The sequence below is a fragment of the Austrofundulus limnaeus genome, unplaced genomic scaffold (assembly GCF_001266775.1).
Source record: "Austrofundulus limnaeus strain Quisiro unplaced genomic scaffold, Austrofundulus_limnaeus-1.0 Scaffold115, whole genome shotgun sequence".
In the NCBI taxonomy this organism is placed as follows: domain Eukaryota; kingdom Metazoa; phylum Chordata; class Actinopteri; order Cyprinodontiformes; family Rivulidae; genus Austrofundulus; species Austrofundulus limnaeus.
This window is the reverse complement of record NW_013952517.1, coordinates 1,481,013-1,490,572: the sequence shown is the minus strand read 5'-3', so window position 1 is coordinate 1,490,572 and position 9,560 is coordinate 1,481,013. Positions and strand designations below refer to the sequence as shown.

The 9,560-nt window shown below is 35.6% G+C and overlaps 2 protein-coding genes across 7 annotated transcripts in view; both read left to right on the top strand.

Annotated features, from left to right (window-relative positions):
• The window catches only part of LOC106521797 (voltage-dependent calcium channel subunit alpha-2/delta-4), a gene marked incomplete at its 5' end in the record, with an annotated part of 9,399 nt that extends 2,864 nt beyond the window's left edge, over window positions 1–6,535 (top strand). The window contains 8 exon segments of one of the 2 annotated variants that reach the window (XM_014014529.1): window positions 367–442; window positions 540–592; window positions 2,321–2,376; window positions 2,788–2,808; window positions 3,219–3,339; window positions 3,768–3,883; window positions 4,835–4,917; window positions 5,047–6,535. In XM_014014529.1, coding sequence (XP_013869983.1) covers window positions 367–442; window positions 540–592; window positions 2,321–2,376; window positions 2,788–2,808; window positions 3,219–3,339; window positions 3,768–3,883; window positions 4,835–4,917; window positions 5,047–5,139 — 619 coding nt within the window. 2 annotated transcript variants of the gene reach the window in all.
• A 1,317-nt stretch (window positions 6,536–7,852) lies between these two features.
• cpsf6 (cleavage and polyadenylation specific factor 6) overlaps window positions 7,853–9,560 on the top strand; it is a 16,214-nt gene continuing 14,506 nt past the window's right edge. For 2 of the 5 annotated variants that reach the window (XM_014014523.1, XM_014014522.1), the window contains exons 1-2: window positions 7,868–7,980; window positions 9,192–9,401. In XM_014014523.1, the coding sequence (XP_013869977.1) occupies window positions 7,921–7,980; window positions 9,192–9,401 (270 nt within the window). In that variant the 5' untranslated portion in view covers window positions 7,868–7,920. Of the gene's footprint in view, window positions 7,981–9,191; window positions 9,402–9,560 lie in introns of all 5 variants that reach the window. The other 3 variants (XM_014014521.1, XM_014014524.1, XM_014014525.1) reach the window with 3 other exon arrangements.

The window sequence follows — 9,560 nt, the reverse complement described above, 5'->3', positions numbered from 1 at the left end:
AATATTGCCCCTTTAAATCCTTCCAGTCGTGCTATTTTTAAAATGACATTTCAGCGCGCTTCATTTGACACAGTGTTGCATAACTCTTTATTTTATTTTTATTTTTTTGTTCCCTGACCTTCACATGCCTTTGCACAATTTACCTGTATGCACATTTACTGTAATGTGTATATCTCTGTGTCTTTTGCCTCCAATCTRCAAAAGAAGTTTGTGCTTTTAAAAATAAAACCACTTTCGAGGTTTGTAGCTGAGGGAGGCCCGGAGAAGTTCGAGGAATCAATAAAACTGTGTAATAAGCTAACACTTTATGCTTTGTTTGTTTTTGTTTTGTTTCTTTGTTTTTTGTTTTGTTTTTTTGTTTTTCAGGGTGTCCTTGTTTGACTATCAGGCCATGTGTAAGACGAGCTCCCACTCCRTCAGCAGCGCTCGACCAGTTCTCAGCGTACGTCCGCTAAAAACTCACTTCTTATGCTGAGTTATTCCCAGAATAGTCCAGTTTTGTTGCACAATAAATATCGTCTGCCCCACTGTCTCCTCAGCCATTCTACGCTTTGGTTTCAACCTTCAAGTGGTTCCTCTCCAACTTCCTACTGTAAGTGTTGCTAGGGGTAACCAGCAGTGGCTGCTCCGCATCATCAAAGCAATGTAAAGATGTTGTGCTGCTTTTAAAGCTGTTGACAGCAGGAAAACAGCAACCACCCCCAGGTGGTTTAGACAGAAAATGCATAAAAATGTGTGCTGATATTTAAAACAAGCAAAGCTTTTATTAAATGAAGAAAAAACAACACGTTTAAAGGGGATTTTACTCATTTGACAACAGATATAATTATAGTTTTCCCATATTTTAATATGTTTAAGTTAACAAACTTAAACATGACAGAAGTGAAGCTGTTTCTATTTAATGTTTGTGCAAAATGTCTGTATTTCCTCTCTTTTATCAGTAGTTTGGAATGAATAAAAATTTATATTCTATTTTATATCTAAATTATTCAACTTGTTAACAGTCTTAGTAATTTTGTTAGGTTATAATTCTACTGAGGAAGATGAGATTTTTTTTAATTGAAGGAAAAGGTAATTTTTTATTTTTTTAAAGACTGAAAGTATTGATTCTTCCCCTTGTGGTTAAATATCAATCAATCAGTCAATCAATCAAAATAAAGCAGGTTTATTTAATTAAGTGTAAAATGTATACTAGCATTTTGTCCATACGAGTTTGTACTCTTAACTATTCTTATTCTTGTCTGTTTTGTTTGTTTGGGTTTTTTTTTTGTTGTTTGTTTGCTTTTCCTGAAAATTGTTCCAATAGCCTTTTCTAATTGTACAAAGAAAAGTCTCATTATAAAGTTGGAAAGCTTGTGGTGACTTAAACCACTTTTGAACAATAGATTTGAACAAATTGCTCTCACATAAGTCTTAGCAGACCAAAAAGATGAAATGAAGATCAGTCAGATATGTTCCTTTAAAGCAGAGCTGCCCAAAGTGGGGCCCATGGGCCCCACCAAGCTATTGTATTTGACCCACCAATAGTTGCCCTGGTTAGGCTGTAATCACCTGCAGTCACTGCAGAAACACTGTATTTCCACTGACAGTCAATCCACTGACCTCATAAGGCACTGTGGTGCTGATAGTTCACTTTATCTTTGAATTATATTAAGATTAAACATAAATAAAAGTAACTAAATGAGATATTTAGATTACATTTCAGCACACGTAGATTTGAATACTTTACAAGAYCACAAATACTCAGGTTTGATCAACTTATGAAATGTCCCATGAGCCTTTGCTGCCCGAGCATACTGAAAGTCAAATGTTGTCCAGGTGCACRAACTAAAAGTTAAACATCAAAACGTGGGCCACCATACTTGCTCCTAGCTTAATCATGAAAAATAAAAMGACCTCACTTAAAACAGATTTGCATTTCATGTATTATATTACTGCATTTGGCCCACAGCCCTAGGATATATTTTCATGTTGGCCCTCTCAGGGAAAAAGTTTGGACACCCCTGCTTTAAAGAGAACCAACATTTCTGATTATCCCTTAAACTTATAAAACCTGCCATTTAAAATTAAATCTCTGATCTATTTKCTGTAGAAGATGTAACTTCCCTTCCTAATGGCTTTAACATTTCTGAGTATTTCCATCTAATTGTTTCATTTTCCATTACAAACACTGTTGTATAAGTTCCCATTTACTGAGGACCTATTTTATTCTTCCCTGGACACACTTTGGTTCTTCAGTTTTTTTTAAGCGGTTTGCAGTCTGCTGAGGTCTTTAATGGACTCACTGTGTGTCCGTCTGTCTCTTCTCTTGTYCTCATAGGTTTCTGTTGGAGTTTAATATCTGTAGCTTCTGGCACACTGAGCATTTTGCCGACGGTGAGCTCAAAGTGAACTAAAACTGGACACTTTTTTTCTCTGTATCTGTATCCTCTCTGTCTTTTGTGTCTTATCTTGATCACAACTTTTTGTTTTTAAATTACATCTTCCTGTTTTAGTTGTTTGTTTTTTTTAGCATATGCTCAATAATTTCAAATAAAAGTCTTATTATTAGTGTTTCCCCCGTTTCATCTTCATCATCTCACATTCTGGTCAAAAAGACAAACCTGTTTAAATGTGTCTGGCATTGATTTTCTGTCTCAGCGGCGCGATACAATCCTAAACTGTCCTCTAATCGTTTCACCTTTCATCTGCCTCTGTGGGTTCATGAATTACACATTCACCCTCCTCCCACCTCCACCTGTCCATCACTGACTCTGTCATCTTCATCATCATCATCCCTCCATTCAGCCAAGCCATCCTTCAGCAGCTGTGAGTATCTCTCTCCTGCAGYGGTTGTCGGTCCTCTAGACCTTTTTTTGCGTCCCCGTGTTTCATGTGTGGTGTTTCTTTTCTTTTTTTTTTTCAAATGTTTCAAGCAGAATTAAATTTAGTGCGTCAGATTATATAAGCCTTTCAGTGCAGCGGGAGAGGACGCAGCTGYCGAATCCTTCAGAACAAGACCCGAGCTTCGACTTTTAGTGAAGCTAATGGAATTTTTAAGCAGTTTCACCATAAAAAAGCATAATTCACAACCAGACGTGTAAAATTTAATAAGCCATTATGGCTCTTCTGTCTGTGTTCAAAACATTTCATCCTGTGCACAGAGGCCATGTCAGTATTTTTTTATAAWCCACACTCCTGTTTTCAGGAATTTACCCTTTTCTGTCCTTTTTTATTAGCTTACATTCAAAAGAAAAAAGGGAATGCTTTGCAGCCGTGTGACACCGAGTACCCCAGCTTTGTTTACGAGCCGTCGGTGAAGGAGACCAACAGCATTATTAAGTGTGGACGATGCCAAAAGTAAGCGCGCACACACCTGCTTTGTGTTTACGCACACACAGATCCTCTTCGAGGCCTGTRYGAAATTGCCCTTCTGAAAATCCATTTCCTGCAGCTTCGCGCTGCTTTCGGACAGCTTTGTCTGTTTATGCAAGAGTGTCGGGGAAATGAGTAGAGAGGGTCAAAATTAGATGGAGGTGTGCAGAGTTATCCACAGGACGAGGGGCATGTGAAGAAAGAAGATGGAAAGCGGTGGGAGGTAATGGGGTGGGTGGGTGAGTATATAGTCTGAGTGTGATCGCCCTCATGAGGACAATAGTGGTAAAAACTCACCACTAGTTTTAAGTGTTTTAAGACACTTTTATTTATCATTAAATGCATTGTTTTGTTGGAATACTAAGTTTATTTTTTTCTGTGAACTCATTTTATACAATTGCGTTTCTTGTCAGGATGTTTGTCGTACAGCAAATACCAGAAAGTAATCTGCTGATGCTGGTAGTCCAAGGAGACTGCGACTGCTCCAGGCAGTTCCCACCCATCACCTTGGAGCCCATGGAGGTCAAATATATCCTTTTCATGCTGTATTTAGGAYGTAATCTAGTTCATCATTAATTAATCCAAAGCTCCTTAAAACATTTACCCCTAAAATAATAATTCAGATTATTTGAGGTTAATTCTGACCTGGGTGATGAGTTAACTGCTGGTCCAAGGCTAATGTGAACTTCTGCTATCCTAAAGCACTAATCTGGTGATTTTTGAAGTGATATTTTATCAGTAATTAGTTCTGTGTCAGTCTGGATATTAGTTATCGAGTTTAAAAAAAAAGAGCAGAACTCTTTGTTCAGGTAAGGCCATTTTATACATGTTTTCAATGCTAGTAAAACCCTTTTTTCTCCAAAACGACATGTAGTGAAAGAATGCTRCATTAGCTAATATTAAACCTCAGCACTTTTGACACAGTTTCTTTATTAATACTTTTATGCTGTTTTTTTTTTCAAGCGAAAAACTTTGTTTTTTCATATATATAAGTCACAAGTAGCCAAAGATGAGAATGGTATAAACTGTTGATGTTGCAGTGGTTGAGCGAAATAACGTTCTTGATTTTGGAAAAAATAACCAACATTTCAAGAAATAAACTTGAAACGTTGTGGGACATTTGGACGGTCTTTTACACATTTCTTGAATCATAGAACCTCCATGATGATGGGGTATTGATATTCTTTGTTCCAATATTGTTAATGCTCTATACACAATGACAAAATAATAAAAATATGCTTTAAAGAAAATAAAAAAGTAAATGTACAAACTAAACAACAGTGGTCCTAAAATGGATCCTTGTGGTATTCCGAAAGTTCAATAAAGGCATTCATTTGATAAGTTATTTTTGTTGTTTTTATTGGTTTCTGCAAATATAAATCACATGTTTTTTTTATACTTTGCTACTTAATTGGCCTCAAATGTGTATTTTCAATGAGAAAAAACTTTTCCTGCAGTTTTTTTCTTGACCCCGCTGCACACAATGCATCGGTGAAGTGTGACAGGATGAGGTTCCAGAAGATTCGTAGACGCCCTGAGTCCTGCCATTCTTATCACCCACAGGTCAGCTTCTCAGTCTGCTTCAGGACACAGAATGTTCCAGCACAAAAAGTACATCTAATAGTGCTGCAGGACGAAATCTGTGAAGATGCATAATTATTAAAACTTTTTTTCTTTTTTATGTCAATGTAGGAGAACGCTGACGACTGTGGCGGAGCGTCTTTTATACGTCTTTCAGCCTCTCTCCTACTCATCTGTGTCTCGTTTGCTGCAGTGGCTTCCTGATGGACAACTGAACGGTTTCACCTTTTCACACACAGAGGAGGTCAAAATAAAGACATGAATTTGTTTGCACGGCTTCACCTCAAGTGGATTTTTTTAAACAGTTTCTGCACATTTAGCTCCGGATGGCTACAAACCAAGCATCTGTTGATGGACCTTTGATGGGATAACGAAACCTAAGACTTCAGACAAACAAATGGAAGTTTATGAGCCTTTTTTGCTACTTTATTCAAAACAATGAGCTTGTATTGTGTATAAAGATGATGATAACTTCTGTATCACAATGATGTTAAAATATTATAGTACAAAGAATGACTTGTCAGCAATTAGGTCTCCTTTTGATTTTTGTAACAGAAAATGCAGAGAAGCTATTTTGTGGACACCATCCAAAAACACTGCTGTCTTCTCTGAACCATAGCCCACTTAAAATGAGCTGAGGCAAAGTAAARTAAAATGTTTCGTGGTCAGATGATTGAATTTTTAAATCTTATTTGTACTTTTTGGGAAACCGCAAATTTYACGTCCTCATAAAAAGGAGGGATATGTTGCTGCCGTCAAAAGTCAAATTTATCTAATATAAAAAAAGGTAATTATTCTGTTTTCTGTGCTCCACTGTGATTAAAATATGAGTTTACGAGATTTGCAAATCTTTGTATTTTGTTTTTATTTACATTTTATACATCATCAAAACTTTTTCTGAATCTGTATTTTGCTGTGATGTTACTTTTTTTAATTGCCTGTTTTTTTGTTATCTGTGTCTTTTTGTGTGTTTATACAGCATTTGTGTAACGTCTCACGATCAAGGCATGTGAAAACCATGCGCTGATATAATTCAGCATTTAAAGTATATTTTTAAAAAATGCTTTTAGACAAACTCCAGATTTGTCAGAAATTACAACAAAATGATTTGCCACCGCACCAACTGTAAATTTGATTTGATTACTCGTGTCATTATTCTAAAAATAATCTGAATTTGTGGTGTCACTTAAAATTAAATACAATTCATTTATTTTTGTTATTCAAATGTGAATCGAGCTGCTTAAAATACTGTAAACATCTTTTTTTATGTTTCTTTGCTTCTGAAGGTTTTTTAATACTATTTTAACTACTTTAAAAAGCTCTTGTTGAAGCTGAGCTGACTGAATTTGAAGAATTTACGTGCTGAACATAAGTGTGCGTCATGATGACATATTCTTAAGAAATTATCCAACTAATTGTATTCATCTCTTTTGTTTATGTTTCCATTTTTCATTGTTAGTATTAACCACGCTGACTAAAGTCATGAGTTGTAGAGACTCGAGTGAATTAAATACATGTTTTTACTCATTTTGCTTTTTTTTATTTGTGATAAATGTCAATGCAAACATGATATAATAGTAAAAATATATTTTTCAGGAAATTTGGCTCATAGAAGTGTGTAAAAAATAACAAATCAAACAAACTTCCCTGAGGTAGTCTGATAAAATACTGTTATTATAATTAATCTATCAGCATGTATTTTAGATATGTTTTTTTTTTACTATTTTTGTTATAAATATTTTAAAACAAGTGGAAGATACTGGCTGGGTGAGTGGATTTATATTTATAAATATATTTGTTACAAAATGTATTAAATATTTACAGAAACAGTCTCAAATAATAATTACTAATTAATATAATTTGTAAACTAAATGTGTTTTTTTTTTGTCGAACTAAAAACAAATCTTTTAGGGAAAAAGTGTGAACAAACAGATTTTGTAAAGTATCATCATTCACAGTCAGTGTTGTATAAAGTACCACAAAGTGATACTTGAGTAAAAAACACAAGTATCTTACAAAAAAATTACTTTGGTAAAAGTTAAAGTCTCCTTTAAGAATATTACTTGAGTAAAAGTCTTAAAGTATCTGATATTTTTTGTACTTAAGTATTAAAAGTAAAAGTGTTGATTTAAAACGAGCTGTTAGATTTTCTGTAAGGACATTTATTAAGAGGTGTTCTCTCCAAAACATGCAGAAAGGACTGTCTTTTTTAAATAATTAATTCATGTTAAATATTTAGGATGCACTAGTCTAGCTGTTTCAGTTTATATACATATATCAAGGCTGCMCAAASCTTTTCYCCAAAATGAAAATATATCTGAGGGCTGYGGCCAAATGCAATAATATAATTCATGAAATACAAATACTTCTTAAGTACAGTCCTTTTATTTTAATGTTTATGTCCTGCTGGAGTGTGACTGTGTACAAACTAATACGGTATCAGAATTTTATATATTTATACTTCTCATTCAACCATAATTAAATTCACTCTATCTAGGAAGCACAATTTATATGGATATTATTTATTTATTACAATAACAAGCTGGAATGAAAAGAAGCAAAAATTAAATAAAAGTAACAACTTTCTATTTCTTGTCTTTTAAAAATGTAAGAAGTAGAAAGTACAGATAATTGTGTGAAAATGTAAGAAGTAGAAGTAAAAAGTAGGCTGAAAAATAATTACTCAAGTAAAGTACAGATAGCCAAAAATTCTACTTAAGTACAGTAATAAAGTAGTTGTACTTAGTTACTTTACAACTTAGTTCACAGTCCAGTTTCAACAGTATTTTTGACTGTGGTGAGCATGTTTCATATTAAAGCTACCAGCAGAGGGCGCTCTTGTTTTGTGTTTTACCGACGCTGTATTTTAATTGAAGCCATGTCCAGCAGGGGGCGCTCGTTTGCCGCGCTGGGGCTCATTGTGTGTGGAGCGGATCGCTGCTACTGCAGCTCTAYACCGCCGGGTGGACGGCGGATCGGAGGAAAATGGCGGACGGTGTGGATCATATCGACATCTACGCCGACGTAGAGGAGGAATTCACCCAGGTACATAATCTTAATTAACCAAAATTCATTAAGCACTCGTGCTTTTAATATGTTAATAATTTTGTTTCGGTAATAAAACAAGATAAAAGCGTGTTTTGACGGCGGTATGAGCCTCCGTCGGAGAGGCCTCAGGCATGTTCATGTTGCAAACCTGCATCTCAGCATTCGCAGTGCAATTAATTGTTGGATTTGAGATTAAAATACATTATCCAAGGATTGTTTAACCGCAAGTAATCCACAACAACCATTTACGTCTTCGTGTAGTTTATTTATKTGAATAAGTATAATTATCTGCAGCTTTTGTCGCGCAGCGCACTTTCAGGCCTCGGCATGGTTTCCGTGGCGGGCGATCAAACGCAGTTTAAGCTAGCTGCTAGCAACCCTTGTTTTGTAGCTGGACGCCAACTCTTTATTAATGAACCTATCTGAAATGTTCAGAACGTTGCATTTGTAAAACAATTTTTATAAACCAGAAATGCATTTGATTTAGGTTTAAATAGTTGCGTCTTTATCTGTAGCTTATGCATGCTATGTTTTGCTCCTCTGTTTATCTGTTTTGAATGTGGTGAGGCCAGCATYAGCCTTATTTATTATCAAGGCCGTGAATTAGTTATTATGTAACTGAGTCCAGGTTTTTCCTACTAATGTAGCAAACGACTTTAAAATCATGGATTATAGAAATGTTCTTTATTATGTAATCTTTACATGACTGGAAGTTTAACACTCCATAGGTTTTTCAAAAGCTTTTTTTAAACCTTTATTTGATTATAGATTATAWAGTAATGTTGCAATATCTTTACCTTTGTAGTTCAGATTAGATAAGTGACCACAGTGTTTTAGCTTAAAAAGTCATCTATCTGGGTAGCTAAAGTAATGATTTATAACAAGAGACTGAAATGTTTTTGGAAGAGACTGTTTATARTAGTTAAGCTCAGCTGGGATGAGATGATGAGGATGTGACAGCCTTACCAGCAAGTGCAAAGCCATATAGGTACTCTTTATTATTTAGCAAAATTGCTGTCTAGGTGARCAACTATGTGGGAGTTTAGTCGTGAAGTTAAAAACTATCTAAAGGAAAAAAACAGACTTGTGCATTCTTTACCTATCCCACACATCTGGAGACACTTTAACTTTATTTGGTTGGTCACTTCTTAAAACTCYTGTGTTACTGAACTTCTGTAACTCAAGTGACTCGTGTTGTTTTACGGCAGGAGCCAGAGTACCCAGCTCACGAGCARATCGACCTGTACGATGATGTGATATCCCCATCAGCCAATAACGGGGATGCGCCCGAAGACCGTGAATACCTGGATGCCCTGCCTGCCCCGGGTGGGTCAGACGGGGGGAAGAGTGCCCCACCTAATGTGGTCTACACCTACACAGGCAAAAGGATCGCCCTGTACATCGGAAACCTTACGTGGGTAGGTGTCAGTCATCCAGGTCGACCTAAGAGCTTAAAGGAGACAAATTATGGGTCCTAGAAATTTTTATGGTACTGTATGTCTGTGGGCTATCCAGACCATGTTCGTTCAATTTAATGCATAAAATAATTCTCAGATAATAAATTTTCCCATTTTCTA